At 49.0% G+C, this 17,584-nt stretch overlaps 1 protein-coding gene and 1 long non-coding RNA gene across 3 annotated transcripts in view; one reads left to right on the plus strand and one right to left on the minus strand.

Moving 5' to 3' along the window:
- Window positions 1-17,584, minus strand: part of LOC311426422 — a 566,016-nt gene that overhangs the window by 323,885 nt on the left and 224,547 nt on the right. The window lies entirely within an intron of this gene.
- The window catches only part of LOC311426336 (protein FAM219A-like), a 135,929-nt gene continuing 125,585 nt past the window's right edge, over window positions 7,241-17,584 (plus strand). For both annotated transcript variants that reach the window (XM_084502785.1, XM_084502786.1), the window contains exon 1: window positions 7,241-7,447. In XM_084502785.1, the coding sequence (XP_084358911.1) occupies window positions 7,388-7,447 (60 nt within the window). In that variant the 5' untranslated portion in view covers window positions 7,241-7,387. The remainder of the gene's footprint in view (window positions 7,448-17,584) is intronic.

A 17,584-nucleotide genomic window follows, 5' to 3' on the forward strand; every position in this document is an offset into this window, starting at 1 on the left:
TAATAAAATAATTTCAATAGACCAGTAAATTGTGTGGTCCAACTTATAACACCGGTATTAGCCCTGGTTCTGGAGGATGAGCTCTTTCCCATTCTTGTATAGCAGCTCTCCTCCTGATCATTCACATTTCTTTCCCTGTAAACAACATACTTATAGACATAATTCCCTCCCCCAAGAGTATAAATAAGGTCGTAGGAACTGGTCTAATTGTTCAACTAGGCTGTTGGGGTCCTCGAATAAAGAATTCCTCTCCTTCTTAAAAGTCCTAACCTCTCTGCTGGTAAGGAGGAGGGGGTAGTTCACCTAAGAGGATACACAGTTAGTGTTAGTACTATTAGTATCAGGGAAGGCAAAATTCTCAATATATCTTCTACCTTGTTCTAATTCTTGCCAGAGCCTAGAGTACGATCCTTCTCTAGGGACAGTGTTAATTACAGTCCCTATCTCCCTTCCTGGAGTGACTGCTGCTGCCACCAGTTCAATATTAAGATTATAGGGAGCATAACTTGGCTCCTTCTCCGAAAAAGGAATCTTACTGTTTACACATAAATTTAAAGCCTGAATTTTCATCAGACCCGTATTTTGGCCAAAATACTGCTGTTTCCTTAATTGGTTCTTTTGTCCGGACTGATACACAATATTTAACCTTTTTAAATTATTTTTAAATTATTTTTCTTTTACAATCCCTCTAATTTTGGGATTATGTTTCCAATTTCTTATCATTCTTCAGGAAGAACTATTAGTAGGCACTCCCCCAGGGATATCTCCCTGTCCCCTGGAACTCATATTTCCCATCTTTCCTAACCCTCGCCAGTATGTGCTACAGAATTTTCCCTTCTGCAGTGTACCACACATCAACGTACTGAAAGATAGGGGTGTACCGCAAAGCACTTCCCCGTGCCAGCGTTACCGCACACCTATGAGTTTACCAGATTCCCTGGTGTACTTCCAAGCACTTCCCCGTGCAAGGATTACCGTACACCAGATTCCCCTGGTGTAGTGCCAGCACTTCCCCGTGCAAGGGCTTACCATACACCAGATCACCCGACCCCCAAGGCAATACTTAATATTTCTTACCTTGGTCTGTGCACAGAGTTACCGGATCGATTCTTAAAAACCCGGAGTGCCTACCTTCTTCCTTTCCCCACTACTTCACGGATCCTGCCTCTTTAACCAGTCTCGGGCCCTCTGTCAGCTTTCCGCAGAACCGCCACCGTCGATGCACAGGACCGCTGAAATCAGCGGGGCATGCCTTCCTGCTGCTGCGGCGGTGGGGCTCCCCAGTAGGTGACTGGATCCCGGACGAGCCCCCAAATTGTGAGAAACACTCCATAGCCAATAACTTAGGCTCAGGTCAGGATCTCAGTGAAGTAGTAATTTATTCGCGATTGCAATGGCGGGCGCCCCACAAGCAGGAGAGAGCGCATCTACTAGTTCCAAAACACAGTTTATATACCTTTTGATGGCAGGACCCTCCCCTGTTTCCCCACTGAGTGGGTAATCCAGGTTCACAATCTATCTGATGCTTCACAAACAATGCATGGCCTTCAGTTGCTGGCCTGTTAAATTTCAAATTTCTTTTGACATTTTTACTGATTGAAGTGGTAATGTTTCTTCACTTATCTGACTTGACTTGACACCGTGATTTTCACCTAATTGTCCTAAGGAGTCTGTTTGTCTGCATTCTACAAGGTCGCCTGCTAAGCTTTCTTATCACTGTAAGCATATCTCAGTACCGCATTCCCTCCTTCTAAACAAGGTAACTGCAAAAACATTTCTATTCCCACAGGGGGACGCGGGAAACAGAACCGCGGAGGGACGCGGGAAACGGAGCCGCGTAAAACGCGGGAAATTGAAGTAATCGCGGTGCGATGCGGGACATCCGAGATCGAGTTGCTATTGGAGACCAGAGGCGTCAGTGGACAACGGCAGCCGACCCTCACCGTGTGGCGAGTCGGCACATAGCAGAGGGGCGGACATCAGGACCCTGCAGCCTGTCTGACGTAACCATGGAGGCAGCAGCGGCTGTGCTGCTTCTCTCTGGCATTCTTTTTATAAGAGGTTTATCTTGCAATGCAAAAAAGACTATTCGTCCCCAGATCGGTGTTATAACTATGTTTCTGGATAACATTCCGTGGGGTTGCCACATGCTACGGATTACTAATGATGACTTAGCTCTATTGCGGGGCAGGAGTGCAGAGACACAGATTACACTGCCAAATGACCACCGGCAGGCTCTTTCACAATCCGCTTCTAAGGTTGCAGCTGGCACTGCCTGCAGCCGTATAGCAGACGTTACACTCTCTTTCCTAACTAGTAATCATGTGTCTCATCCAGTTGTGGTGAATGGTCAGTGGCAAAAAGAAAAGGGGGAGAGTAAGGGGCGACAAAGACAGAAACGGTACCAGGAGGATGCCACTGACACTAACAGCATGGGTAATAGGAGTAGTATAAGTGACACAGGTGCGGGGCGGCGGTAGGCGTTGCTGCGCTGTGGGGCACTCTGCCTGCTGCTCGCCCTCGCCTGCCTGTGCACTGCTGCCGACGGTGCTAGAGCAAAATGTGAAGACTGCTCAGATGGCAGTGATGAGAGTGCTTGTGTGAAGAAGACGTGTGCTGAATCTGACTTTGTGTGCAACAGTGGTCAGTGTGTGCCAAACAGATGGCAGTGGGGATCAGTGGGGGTCAGTGGGGATCCGGACTGTGAAAATGGGTCTGATGAGAGTGCTGATCTATGTCATATGAGAGCATGCCGGGTAAATGAAATCAGCTGTGGTCCTCAGTCAACTCAGTGTATCCCAGTGTCCTGGAAATGTGATGGTGAAAAAGACTGTGACAGAGATCCTGATTGCAAGGATGGAAGTGATGAAATTAACTGCCCTTCTCAGACCTGCAGGCCAGACCAGTTCAGATGTGAAGATGGGAACTGTGTCCATGGAGTAGGCAGTGCAGTGGTGTGAGAGACTGTCTGGATGGCACTGATGAAGCCAACTGTAACAATGTTATTCAGTGCTCTGGACCTGGCAAATTCAAGTGCAGAAGTGGAGAATGCATAGATATCAATAAAGTGTGTAACCAGCAGAGAGACTGCAAGGACTGGGGTGATGAGCCCCTGAAGGAATGCAACATTGGCTATGAATGTGACTGTCCAGCTGGGTTTGAGTTTGTAGACAAGAGAAACTGTGGAGATATTGATGAATGCCAAAACCCTGGTATCTGTAGTAAAATCTGTATCAACCTGAAAGGTGGCTACAAATGTGAACGTAGCCGTGGCTATCAGATGAATCCTGCTACAGGAACCTGGAAAGGGCCATACGGGTACAGAAATACAAATAACACCTGTGATTACAATGACGCTGCTAAGCAGGGTTTAGGGGTTTATGGCACGGAGACAAGGGGTAACAACTACAGTGTTTGGAACAATTGTACAGCTTTGGCCTTACCTCCTGATGTTTTTCTGATTTGTGGGGATAGGGCCTGGCAAGGTATCCCTGCAAATGCTATCAGATGCCCATGTTACTTAGATAAACTCACTGTATTTGCTTCTAGCTTGTTACAATTGCGTGAGATCACCAGACATAAGTGGGCATTGCTTGCACCGGATTGCAATGATAATGTTGAATTGTGTGGGGTTGCAGCTAGAGCGGCATTGGCAATTTTAGTGCCTGGAGTGGCATCTGCGGCCGCAGGTAACAATTTAGAAAAATTGGTATGCTGGGCCGAGAAGCAAGCCTATGCCACGACAGAGATACTTGAGGAGATGTTACCAGATCAAAATAGTCTGCGACATGTACTTTACAGGATCAAGCTGCTATTGACTACTTGTTTTTGGCCCAAAGGAATGGGTGTGAGGACTTTAAGGGAATGTACTGTTTAAACCTTTTTGATCATAATGATTCAATTCACAAATCCATTACTTTCCTGAAAGAGCACATGAGAAAGATTCAATATGGTATCAATCCTTTCAATCAATGGTTCACTGATTTGTTAGAAACAATGCATAGATGGTTACTGGGATTAGTCAAAGAGGGATTAAGGATTCCGTTTGCTGTGGTGTCAATCATCATTGCATGTGGTATTGTGATAAATGTGGTTAAAGGGTTACTTGCAAAAATGTTATATTGGGCATGGTTTGCTCAAAAAAAGAAAAAAAAAAGGGGGGGAATCGTTGAGGGATTTTTTGAAACAGCAAAAATCCCATGGCTTGCTGTAGCTGAGCAAACCAAGCTACCAGGGCAACTATGAGAAGTTCCCATGACAGTGTTCCCACATCGCCCAATTGAGGAATTCAGAAAAATATTGTTACCAGTAGCTGGCTTCAAGGACAAGGTCTATGTGACTGCTAATCACAAGGGGGTTGTTTTCTTGCAGGTGGGGTTGTTTTCTTGTAGTTGTTTGTCTGAGTGCTTTTGACCAATAATCTTGTGTGAGACACTGTCCGCCCCTGTTAAGTTCACTATAAAAGTTAGGCTATTCGGGCAATAAGATGGAGCATGATCTGACTCTACTGGTGTCTGTCGTGCTTTCGGCCGTGCTTCCTGCAACAAGCCCTCATGCCTGTCCTTCTTTCTTACCTTCAGCTTTCCCTGGTCAGTTACGGTATTCTGGTATGCATTCCGGTTGTTGTTGCTTTGGGGTGCTTCTGGACCAACTATTCTAACCCCCGTCTCCCTGCACAAAGATCAAATAGTTTTACTTCCTCCTTCCTTCCTGCCCTGGTAAGGAAGCCCCCTTTGCTAAGTGCTGGCATGGCGTAAGGATGCCTGAAAGCTGGATTCTCAGGGGCTGTGAGGGCACTTCACTGTGAGGGTGACAGAGCACTGGAACAGGTTGCCCAGAGAGGTTGTGGAATTTCCTTCTCTGGAGATACTCAAAACCCACCTGGATGCCATCCTGTGCATTCTTCTCATCCTAATCCAAAACATAGTACCCTACCAGCTACTAGGAGGAATATTAACTCTATCCTAGCTGAAACCAGGACAGATCCATAGTTCCATAGCTCCGCGAGTGGCGCGGCCAGAGACGGATAAGAGAGTGTGACATAAGAAAGAGAAAGGAAGAGTCTCGAGAAATTTGGTGTACGGTACCACTTGCACGGTATAGTGCTTGGCAGTACACCCCCATTTTCCAGAATCGGAACGTTAGTGTGTGATACCCTGCAGGAGGTCAATTTCTGTAGCAGCACACTGACATGTGCTAGGAAAAATGGGAAATATGAGTTCCAAGGGGACAGGGAGATATCCCTGGGGGAGTGCCTACCAATAGTTCTTCTTGAAGAATGATAAGAAATTGGAAAAATAATCTCAAAAGAAGAGGAAATGATAAAAGAAGAAAATGAAAAAAAAAGAAAAAGAATAAAAATATTGTGTATCAGTCTGGACAAAAGAGCCAATTAAGGAAACAACAGTATTTTGGACAAAATATGGGTCTGATGAAAACTCAGGCTTTAACTTTATATGTAAACAATAAGATTCCTTTTTCGGAGAAGGAGCCAAGTTATGCTCCCTATAATCCAAATATTGCACCGGCGGCAGCAGCAGTCACTCCAGGAAGGGAGACAGGGACTGCAATTAACACTGTCCCTAGAGAAGAGCGTACTCTAGGCTCTGTTAAGAATTAGAACAAGATAGAAGAGAGATTGAGAGTTTTGCCTTCCCTGATACTAACAGTACTAACACTGTGTATCCTCTTAGGTGAACTACCCCCTCCTCCTTACTGGCAGAGAGGTGTTAGGGGTTTTAAGAAGGAGATGAAGTCTTTAATTGAGGACCCCATCAGGCTAGCTGAACTATTAGACCAGTTCCTAGGACCTAATTTATACTTTTTTGGGGGGGGGTAATGATGTCTATACTAAGTATGTTGTTTATAGGGGAAAAAAGGGGAATGATCAGGAGGAGAGCTGCTATACAAGAATGGGAAAGAGCTCATCCTCCAGGACGAGGGGTAATATCGGCAGAGCACCCACTTGCCGATCCTGGTTGGAATAATAATAATGTGCAACACAGAAATCATATGAGAGACTTGGGGTCAGAATGAGAAAGTACTTGGGGATGAGACCTGAGGACCCACTATCCCAAGGGCTCTTGAAAGTTCATTGTGTGATTAAAGCCTGGCCAGATACACAGAAAGAGCTCCAGAAGGTGGGGGGATGTAGTGAACAGTCACTGGGGGCCCACCTGAAGGAGGCCCAGAATGTGTATGTCAGGAGGGGAGATAAGAAGGAAAGACAGAGAGCGAAACTAATGGTATTCACAGTGCACCAGGCAGTGAGGCAGAGGGTTGGAGAAAGGAAGAAAATCTTCAGGGGGAGTCAGGGCCAGGATGGAAAGGAGAGGAAGAGAGATGAAGGAATGGCAGGCAAGGAAAGCTACCTGTGTTGCAGCCTGAATCCTAGCAGGGATGGGCTTTGATAAGATGTTTTAAGTGTGGTCAGGTTGGCCACTTTGAATAGGAATATCCGGAGTGGAAGAAGGAGGAAAGAAGGAAAATGGGATGAAATATGCTATATTGATATGTTGTTTCAGCATCCTGGAGGGAAAAAAAAAAAAAAGTATGGAATTAAGTTGGCCCCTGACGGAGCCTTTGGTGAAAATACAGGCTGGAGAAAGATAGAAAGAAGTGTTAAAAGGGTTGTTGAAGGTGTTAAAGTTGTGGTATGTAGTGTTTGACAGAGCTGTTTGAAGTTGAATGAGCAGGGAAAGAGGATGTAGGCATTATCTAAGTAACAGTCTAGACGTTTTGGTATATTTGCTGTGGTGTTTGGTCAGTTTCCCAAGGAGGTAGGGACATAACACAGCCTCCACCAAGGGCCTCTCTATAGGCTGTGGGAGGGCTTCGTCTCCGGAAACTGGAGCATGTCCTCCCGTTCCCTCTTGTTTGTTTTTTTTTTTTTTTCTGACGCTGTGATGTGACAGTGACAGAGGCATAGCGGAGGTGCTGCTGATTGGGGACACGGGAATGTGGGCACGGAGCGTTAGGGATGCGGTGGTGACGTCGCGGGTCCGTGTTTGGTGTCGTCTTCGCGGCGTCGCCCTGCCCCCTACCTGCCGCTGTCTGTCACCCGCCTTAGCCGGCATGGCAGTCCTCCATCCCGGCCTCCTCTCCACCGGAAGTTGACTCCAATAGCCATGGAAACGCGCCGAAAGCGCTGCAGTCGAACTATCTCCCCTTGCCGAGCTATTACGCGCTCTGGCTCCGCCCACTGCACCCCCGTTCTCATGAATATGCAAATGAAGGGGGCGACGGCGGTGGTGAGCCCGGAAGCTGCGTGGCTGTGTCACGGCGGTGATGAGGTTGCGGTGGGCGTTGGTGTGTGTGTGAGCGAGGAGTCGGGAGTTTTTGTTTTTCTGCTGTGTCCTCCTGCTCTTCCTCCCTCCCTGCCGTCACCATGATGGAGGAGATAGACCGGTTCCAGGTGCCTGCTGTGCGCGCAGAGATGCAGCCACTGGTGAGCGGCGGGCGGGGACGTAGTGGAGCTTGGCTGCTATCTCTCCTGCGGGAACGGGAGCGGGATTGGGGTTAGGGAGGGGAAAACGGTGGCGGAGGCTGGCCTCGGGGCTGTAACATAGTGGCTGTCCCCTGCTGTGTCATGGCAGAGGGTATGGGGGGCGGTGGCCACCACAAAATGTGGTTCCCCACACCCCCGTTGTGGCTCGCCTACACTCAGTGGGTGGATGGGTGGGTGGGAAGGAGGTATGGCCAGCCCCGGGCGTTGCCAGTTGGCTGCCTGGTAGCCAATGGCTTCCTACATGTGTGTGGCTGGCCTTACTCTGGGGCCAAGGGCTTGCTTCTGGCATGTGTCCCAGCTATGTGCAAGCATTAGGGTGGGTGTCTGGCCCTACATCCTGCCTGGTAAAGGTCCTGCATCTTTCTCTCCTCCTTCCTTGCCTTCCTCTCTCCTTCCCCATTTTCCTCCCTTTCTTCCCTGCCTCCTCAAAACTCATGACCTGTTGGCATCATGGTCAAGGCAGGTGGCTTCAATGCACCAGCTCCTGTTGGCACCTGGAGGAAGCAGATCCCATCCCAGCACCTGTTTGTATGGGGTGAACTGCTTGGAGAGGTATGATGGACTTGACTGAAATGCCTGTACAGATCTCCTGGCAGCGGGAGCAAGACTGTTAGTGGCAGGTTCATGTTAGCCCTGAAGGTGCTCCTGAGGCTTGTGGTGTATTGAGCTGTTGGCTGTCTAGAGTTGGTGTGTGTACCTTGTTTTTTGTGGCAACTAATGTTTATCAGCTAAATAAAAACTGAGAACACAATAATTGGCTTGCGAACAGGAGGGCTTTACTATGCTGGTCTCCAAACTGATTACCTCCCAGTGACAAGAAAACGCTTTGGTGACAAATCATGGAAATAGTTTCAGGCTGATTCTTTCTTTCTTTTTTTTTTTTTTTTAATGGTTTGATATTTTAGTCTGTAACCTTTGTGATGGGAAGAGAACTGTCCCTACGAGATGCTGAGAACTTGTTGCATGCTTACTGTGCGTTTTTGTTGAGCATGGTGAGGCTGGCCCTGTTATACCTGCTGGTGAAGGCAGTAGGCATAGTATTCAGACGAGCAAGTTTAGAAAAGTCATTGGCAGACCAAAAAAAACCAGAACTCTTGAATACTTCCTAAAGCAGTTGGGATTTCTTATGCCTAATAAAATCCCGTAATAGTAGAGGGATGGAAATGGTACTTATGCACATGTTTGTGGAGACACAGAGTGGGCAGAACCTGAAGAGGTGACTTAGTCCAGCCCTGCTGTCTCAGGGTAAGATGTTATATCATGCAGCAATGGTAATAAGCTTAAGAAGGCTTCCTTCCCGTCCTCAGCTGCCAAAATTATGAAAGTTTCACAGTGGAATTTCACACGTTTTTTTTTTGTTTGTTTGTTTAAAAAAAAAAACCTCCGAACACAGCTAAAGTTTTTCTTTTTTTTTTTTTTTTTTTTCCCCCCCTATGATTCAGGGTTTCTGTGTTTTTTTTTTTAAACGAAGTTCATAGTGAAAATGTGTGCATGCGAGGGACTGCTGCAGCAAGTGGATGGTGGGGGATTCTTCCACGTGCCTGGAAATGCTGGCGTCAGTCTCAGGAGTAGGGCAGATCTAGTCTGGTACAGCATTTCCAGTGGCACCACCTGCTTGTAGCTCCTGGTCAGCACCTGGCACGCAGGCACTGGTGCTTGCAAGGCTCCTTGCAGTTCAGAAGCTGACTAGGGTTCGTAGCAGTTGGCTTGTGTGGCCCAATTCTGCCCCATGCTGCCTTGTTGTTCTATGGTAGCTACTGCTTGTCCCATTTTTCTTCCCCCCCCTCCCTCCTTACCCCATTTCATGTTTTTAAGTACAAAATAACCTGTGCATCTCAGGACTTTTTTTTTCCCCCCTCAGTGGAAAAGATTCAAATTCCACATGGTCCCAGGGACAGCGGTCTGTAGAATCTCGTTTTCCAGGTGTAACCTGAGAGCCAGAACTCCTAAAATTTAAGAGAGAGGTACAGCTGGTAAATGCTTAAGGAAAGCCATTCTCAGAATGTAGTCTGAAGCCTTTCTAATCCTATAAGTATCCACACCTGCCACCAATACTGGCATTATCGTTCAGTTGTCTGTCAGAGGTGACAGAGTTAATAAATAGTGAAAATGTAGGTGGTTCTTTGTTTCTGTAGCTTTTAACTCTTGTGTTGGGGGAAAAAAAATCTATACAAGCTGATGTAGACTTGTTCTATGCCCTACTTGTATGTATAAATTGATCCACTTGCTGAGGCAATCAGCTCCAGGGCAGATGCGTTCTGCAGTGGAACGGGGGATTGAGATGGGCAGGGTTTTTATTTCCAGCATCGAGGCCACTTGAAGCAGCCGAGGTAGCTGCTAGGACCTGGCAACCCTCGTGAGGGAGGCTGACAAGGTGTAGGCAGAGCCAGCAGTGCCCCCTCCATGGCTGTTCAAAAGCAGCCCCTAGGGAGCATGAGTGACCAGGGTGTGGTGTGTCAGAAGGGTGTGGTGCGTCAGTTTGTGCAGACAGGGCACCTCGCCACTCTTTCACAGCAGTCTTTCCCATCCGTACTTGTAACCTGCTTGCGAGGAACCTGGCCATGGTATCAACTAGGCAGAAAGCCATGACCTCCACACCTCTTGCGGCCTCTCCAGCCACAGTCACCGATGTGACTACTCAGATGGAGGGCTCGGGGAAACACACCGCTGTCCAGGTCTTGGGCTGCAGGGTGTGCCTGAGTCTCCTGTTGGTATATGACAGCAGCAGCGAGGGGTATGCCTGTGGGAGGTGTGCCCGAGTTGAAGAGCTGCTCAGCCAGGTAGTGGAGCTTTGGGAGGAGGTGAGCAGGCTCAGGAGCCTCAGGGATTCAGAGCAGGAAATTGACTGGTGGAGGTGTACTCTACCCTCTCTGAGACAGACTCAGGAGCCTGCCGCAGCACAGGTGCCTCCTGCTACGCAGAAGACAAAAGTTCCCTCATCCCACCAGGCAGCAGGAGGAAACCTAGGTGTCGTGGTTCCGCTCGAGTGGGCAGCCAAGCTCCACCACAGCCGCTCTCTCACTCCCTGCCTCAAAGAGGAATGGGGAGAAAATATGATGAAAAGGGCTCAAAGGTTGAGATAAGGACGAGAAGATCACGCAGTAATTATTGTAACAGGCAAAACCGACTCGGCATAGGGAGACAGTAGGATTTATTGCCTATTACTAACAAGCTAGAGAAGTGAGAAACAAAGGAAAGAAACCAAAAGCACCTTCCCTCCCCATCCACCCTCTTCCACCTCCTCCCCCTGAGCGGTGCGGGGGAATGGGGATTATGGTCAGTCTACAGCGCTTCTTCTCTGCCGCTCCTTCTAGGTCACTCTCGTCCCCTGTGCTGTGGGGTCCCACCCACGGGATACAGTCCTTGATGAACTGATCTGGCGTGGGCTTCCCACAGGCAGCAGCTCTTCCAGAACTGCTCCAGATATGGGTCCGTACCACGGGGTCCATCCCTCAGGAGAAAACTGCTCCAACCTGGGTCCCCCACGGGCAGCAGCTCCTGCCAGGTCACCTGCTCCTGCGTGGTCTTCTCTCCATGGTCTACAGGTCCGGCCCGGAATCTGTTCTGGCAGGGGTCTTCCACAGGCGGCAGCCTCTGTCGGTGCAGGGCCACCGTGGTCTCCTCCACGGGCTGCAGCATGGAACCCTGCTCCACCATGGTAGTCCGTGGGCTGCAGGGGGACATCCTGCTTCACCATGGTCCTCACCACAGGCCGCAGGGGACTTCTGCTCCGGCGCCTGGAGCACCTCTCCCCCTCCTTCTCCACTGACCTTGGCGCCTGCAAGGCTGTTCCTCACTCCTCTCACTCTCCCAGCTGCTGTGTGGCACAGTGTTTTTTTCCATCTTAAATATGCTCTCACAGAGGCGCAAAACAACATCGCTTATTGGCTCGGCTCTGGTCAGCAGTGGGGGCCAAGGGGGGGAATGGAGGCAGGTTCCTGTTCAGGGTGGTAGGCGAGCCCTGTCCCTGCCCACCTCACCTTCCCATCTACCCTTATGTACAGGTATGAGGCTCTAGAACACCATAGTCAGAACAACGAAGTAGATGAAAGCCTGTCCCAGTTGGAGAGGGTGCCTAAGGCAAGGCAACCTACCCCCCGCATTGCTACATCATCTGTCAAAAAAGAAAGAAGGGTTATTGTCATGGGGGACTCTGTTTTGAAAGGGACAGAGGGCCCAATATGCTGACTGGACCCAACCCACGGGGAAGTCTGTCGTCTCTCTGGGGCTCAGGTGAGTGAGAGACTTCGTTAAGAAAGTCAAGCGCCTGGTATGGCCCACCAACTACTACCCGTTACTGATCTTTCAGTCTGGTAGTGATGAGGTAGCTAGGAGAAGTCTGAGAGCATTCAAAAGGGACTTCAGGGCTTTGGGGCGACTACTTAAAGGATCAGGGGCACAGGTTGTGTTTGCCTCTGTCCTTCCGATAGGGGGCATTGCCGCTGACAGGCAGCCTCATCACATTAATGCGTGGCTTTGGGACTGGTGCAACCGGCAGAACTTTGGGTTTGTCAATCACAGGAAGGTCTAAGTGACACCAGGCCTGCTGTCACCAGATGGGATGCCCCTCTCTCAGAGAGGGGTAAGGATTTTTGCTCAGGAGCTGGCAGGGCTGCTAGATAGGGCTTTAAACTAGAGTCGAAGGGGGAAGGGGATAAAACCAGGCATGCTGGTGATGAGCTAAGGGATGGTGCACTAGAATCAGGGACTGTGTGCCAGTGAGGTCCTTCGGTCGGCTCCATAAGGTGCTGCGTGTAGGGGGGTGCATTTGAAGTGCTTCTCCACAAACGCGCGCAGTATGAGGAATAGAATGAATGAGCTAGATGTCTTGGCCCAGTCCCACAGCTATGACATCACTGGCATAAGCGAAACCTGGTGGGATGAGTCCTGTGGCTGATGTACTGCAGTAGATGGTTACAGGCTCTTCAGGAGGGACAGGCAGGGTAGGCAAGGTGACGGGGTGATGATGTATGTGAAGCATGGGCTGGACTGTGTGGAACTTCAAGTTGGGGATGGCAAAGTTGAGAGCCTCTGGGTAAGGATTAAGGGATGAACAAATAAAGGGGATGTCATTGTGGGAGCCTCTTACAGACCACATGGCCAAGATGACAACGCCGATGAATTATTCTTTGTAGAACTAAGAGATGCATCGAGATCAAGTCCCTTTGTCCTTATGGGGGACTTGAACTTGCCAGACGTCAACTGGGATCACCACACGGCCGACATGAGCAAGTCCAGGAGGTTCATAAAGTACCTCGATGATAACTTCTTGGTGCAGGTGCTAAGGGAGCCAACTAGGAAAGGTGCCCTCCTAGATCTGTTGCTAGAGAACAGAGAGGGTCTTGTGGGAGACATGGCAATTGGTGGCCATCTCGGTCATAGTGACCATGAAGTGGTTGAGTTTAGGATTTATGGTGACAAGGAAAACTGTCACCAAAACTTCAGCCCTGGATATGGGGAAAGCAGACTTCAGGCTGCTCAGGAAACTAGTCAGCAAGGTCCCCTGGGAAACTGCTTTTGAAGGCATTGGTGTCCATCAAGGCTCATCAGTCTTTAAGCACTGCCTCCTAAAAGCACAGGATCAGGCAACTCCAAAATATCAGAAGTCAGACAGGTGGGGCAGAAGGCTGGCCTGGCTGACCAGGGATCTTCTACTGGAGCTTAGGCAAAAAAAGAAAGTGTACGGCTGCTGGAAGCAGGGTCAGGCGATGAGGAAGGAATACAGGGATGCTGTTCGTGTTTGTAGGGAGAAAATTCGTGTGGCCGAAGCTCAACTAGAGTTGAAGCTGGCCATGTCTGTGGGAGACAATAAAAAAGGGTTTTTAGGTATGTGAACAGAAAAAGGAGGACCAAAGAAAACATAGGTCCACTACTTGATGGGGAAGGTCTCCTCACAGACAATGACATAGGCAAGGCAGAGACATTTAATGCCTTCTTCACCTCTGTCTTCAACACTGATTATGAGCTTCAGGACCCAGGGTGCCCTGAGTGGGAGGACTATGACGGTGGGAATGACAAACTCCCAACCGACCCTGAACGCGTGCGGGATTTGCTGCTCCACCTGGATCCATACAAGTCCATGGGTCCGGATGGGATTCATCCCAGGGTGCTTAAAGAGCTGGCTGACGTCATCGCAGGACCTCTCTCAATTATTTTTCAACGACCTTGGGAATCTGGAGAGGTCCCAGTAGACTGGAAGGTGGCAAATGTTGTGCCAATTCTTAAGAAGGGTAAGAAAGAAGATCCTAGCAACTACAGGCCTGTCAGTCTCACGTCAGTGCCTGGTAAAATTATGGAGAAGATGATTCTTGAAGTTATTGAAGTGCACCTGCAGGACAATGCAGTCATTGGTCCCAGCCAACATGGGTTCATGAGGGGTAGGTCCTGCCTAACAAATCTGATTTCCTTGTATGATAAGATCACCCGTCTGGTTGACCAAGGGAAACCAGCTGATGTGATCTTTTTGGACTTCAGCAAGGCTTTTGACATGGTTTCCCGTAGGATCCTACTGGACAAAATGTCCAGCGTACAACTTAACAAAAATATCATCTGATGGGTGAGCAATTGGCTGACGGGCAGGGCTCAAAGGGTTGTGGTAAATGAGGCCACATCTGGCTGGTGGATGGTCACTAGTGGGGTCTCCCAAGGCTCCGTTTTAGGGCCAGTCTTCTTCAGTGTTTTTATAAATGATTTGGATGTAGGACTAGAAGGTGTCCTGAGCAAATTTGCTGATGACACCAAACTTGGAGGAGTTGTGGACTCGGATGAGGGTGGAAAGGCCTTGCAGAGAGACCTGGGCAGATTGGAGAGCTGGGCAAACACCAGCCACATGAAATTTAACAAAAGTAAGTGCCGGGTCCTGCACCTGGGACGGGGCAACTCTGGCTTTATGAGATGCTGGAGAGCAGCCCCGCAGAGAGGGATCTGGGGGTCGTGGTTGACAGCAAGTTGAATATGAGCCAGCAGTGTGCCCTGGCAGCCAGGAGGGCCAACCGTATCCTGGGATGCATCAAGCACGGCATCGCTAGTCAGTCAAGGGAAGTGATGTCCCACTCTACTCTGCGCTGGTCCGGCCTGACCTCGAGTACTGTATGCAGTTCTGAGTACCACAGTACAAAAAGGACATTAAACTGTTGGAGAGTGTCCAGAGGAGGGTGACAAAGATGGTGAAGAGCCTAGAGGGGAAGATGTATGAGGAGCGGATGAGGTCACTTGGCCTGTTCAGCCTGGGGAAGAGGAGGCTGAGGGGGGACCTCATTGCAGTCTACAACTTCCTCGCGAGGGCGAGTGGAGAGGCAGGTGACCTATTCTTTGTAAACACCAGTGATAGGACCTGCGGGAATGGTGTTAAGCTGAGGCGGGGAAGTTTAGGCATCAGGAAAAGGTTCTTCACTGGCAGGGTGGTTGTACACTGTAACAGGCTCCCCAGGGAAGTAGTCACTGCACCAAGCCTGTCTGAATTTAAGAAGCGTTTGGACTGTTCACTTAGGCACATGGTCTAAACTTTTGGGCAGACCTGTGTGGTGCCAGGAGTTGGACTTGATGATCCTTATGGGTCCCTTCCAACTTGGGATATTCTATGATTATATTTTTGCCAAGCAGAAGCACAAGTCTACCTCCTGGGAGATGTCAAAAGCCTCCTGAGCAGCTGTCTCAGGGTGGTACTGCTTGAGCTTGAGCTGGGGCTTGGAGCAGGTGACCTCCAGAGGTTCCTGCCAACCTCAGCCTTTGTGGTGGTGCTCACAGAGTGTGCATCATGACACTAATAGTATTGTAATCACTGAGCAGGGGTAGAGTACTTGGCCCAGCTATGACTTTTTGCCCAAATCCTTAAAGTTCAAATGTGTCTGGAGGGGGAACCTTGTCTCATGTCCAGCTAAGGGTTATGTTGGTGTCTTAGTACAAGGCTAGGGGCTGCCCCTAACTGGAGTTGTGTGGAGCATCACTTGCTCTGACAAAGCCTGCTGGGATCTCTGGTTGCTGCAAGTTGCTTCCAGCTAATAATGGGGTTGGTCAGGGGTTGTGTTGCGGAGCAGATAAGCGTTTGTTGGGCTGGCCAGCTCTGTTGTGATTTCCCTACCCTTCTCATCAGTTGCAATGATGTGGAGGTAGGAAGGTGGCCAGTCATTTCCTTCTCTCTTCAGCCTGTTTGGATAAGCAACACTGAGTCAGGCAAGCTGTCTTGATTCTGCTTGACCTCTGCAAACATGGATTATGAGAACTGCTGCGTACTAATGCTGACCAAGAAAAGGTTCAGTGCAGGACTTAACGAGAGGGATTTGCTGCAGAGAAATGGACGGGATGGCCTACAGACCGTGGATCAACACTGGCAAGTCAAGGCCCAGTGTTTCACATCTCTGCAAGATGTATTATTCTGCATGTCTTGATATTATGGCACAACTCAGTACACATTCCTTCTGGAACACGTGACATCTTTCTATAATATTGGAATGGCTTTGATTCTGATTTCCTGTCTTGGATACTGGTTGTGCTTGACTTCCATCCCCAAAATACCTGCCCCTTCAAATTAATTAATATACTAATTTACCTGGGGTCTTGTTTACTCCTAATGCTTAATATCATGTCTTCCCTATCAACGTGATGCGAACTCAACTGTGGAAACTCTGTTCTGCTTAATTTCTCTTTGATCTCTGCCTGGTCACAATCCTTCTGTGCTCACAAAAAGGGATCTCTTCAGTAGCTGCTGGGCAGCAGGCTAGTTTCAGAGAAAGCAAAGTTCCAATGTTGCTGGGGCATATGATGTGATGAAGCCTGAAACACTCTATTTCTGGGATGCTTATGCTCTGTGGGTAGCTGTCTTTGCTGATGTGGTTGGGATTTGATGTGTTAACTTGCAACTAGAGAAATACTGCAAGCCTTTTGTTGCATTATTGTTATGATTGATGCGGGTTTTTCTCCAACTTCTTTTTTGTGTGTATGTGTCTGGAAGGGTTCATAACACATCATTCTTGTTGCAGAGATAGGTATTAAACAGAGGGAAAAGTGGAGGGAGGGACGTTTGCCTGGTGAGGATGCCCCAGGGGAAGAGCATTAGTCCGGAATAGGAATGGGGCAGCCTGTACCTATATGTGGACCTATCGTAGCAAAAGTTCAGCACAGGAACCTCATGCTCTTCCCATGACTTACAAGTTTGTTGCGTTGGCTAAACTCTTGCAAAATCCTTCCTATTTTTGGTAGAATGGAATATACCAAGCACAGTGTGGTGGGGTTGTATCTTGAATTTTGGTGGTATGTGGAAACCCTCCTGAGCCCGGCTGGTGTATGGTGGCAAACTGACAGATGACAGTGTTGGATTGCACATCATTCCTATATGCTAACGCAGGCAGTTCCTGTTCTTAGCATGAAAATGCAAGTAGAATAGAAGTGCATTTGTCCACATGGCATCGGTACCACTTTTCCTGAGGAAAAAGTACCTGCCAAAATGCAGCAGCTTCAGAGGAGCTTTTCCACAAACTGCTGAGACTTTAGCTTGATTTCTGTAAGTGGCAGCTGGAACACAATATTTTAATTTCCCAGTTTGTCGTGGTTCCGCTCGAGTGGGCAGCCGAGCTCCACCACAGCCGCTCTCTCACTCCCCCTCCTCAAAGAGGAATGGGGAGAAAATATGTGAAAAGGGCTCAAGGATTGAGATAAGGACGAGAAAATCACGCAATAATTATTGTAACGGGCAAAACAGACTCGGCATAAGGAGATAGTAAGATTTATTGCCTACAACTAACAAGCGAGAGAAGTGAGAAAACAAAGGAAAAAAACCAAAAGCACCTTCCCCCCCCATCCACCCTCTTCCACCTCCTCCCCCCGAGCGGCGCAGGGGAACGGGGAATGGGGGTTATGGTCAGTCTACAGCACTTCTTCTCTGCCGCTCCTTCTCGGTCACTCTCGTCCCCTGTGCTGTGGGGTCCCACCCACGGGATGCAGTCCTTGATGAACTGATCCGGCGTGGGCTTCCCACAGGCAGCAGCTCTTCCAGAACTGCTCCAGATATGGGTCCGTACCACGGGGTCCATCCCTCAGGAGAAAACTGCTCCAACCTGGCTCCCCTACGGGCAGCAGCTC

Source organism: Aythya ferina (genome assembly GCF_964211825.1).
Source record: "Aythya ferina genome assembly, chromosome: W".
In the NCBI taxonomy this organism is placed as follows: Eukaryota; Metazoa; Chordata; class Aves; order Anseriformes; family Anatidae; genus Aythya; species Aythya ferina.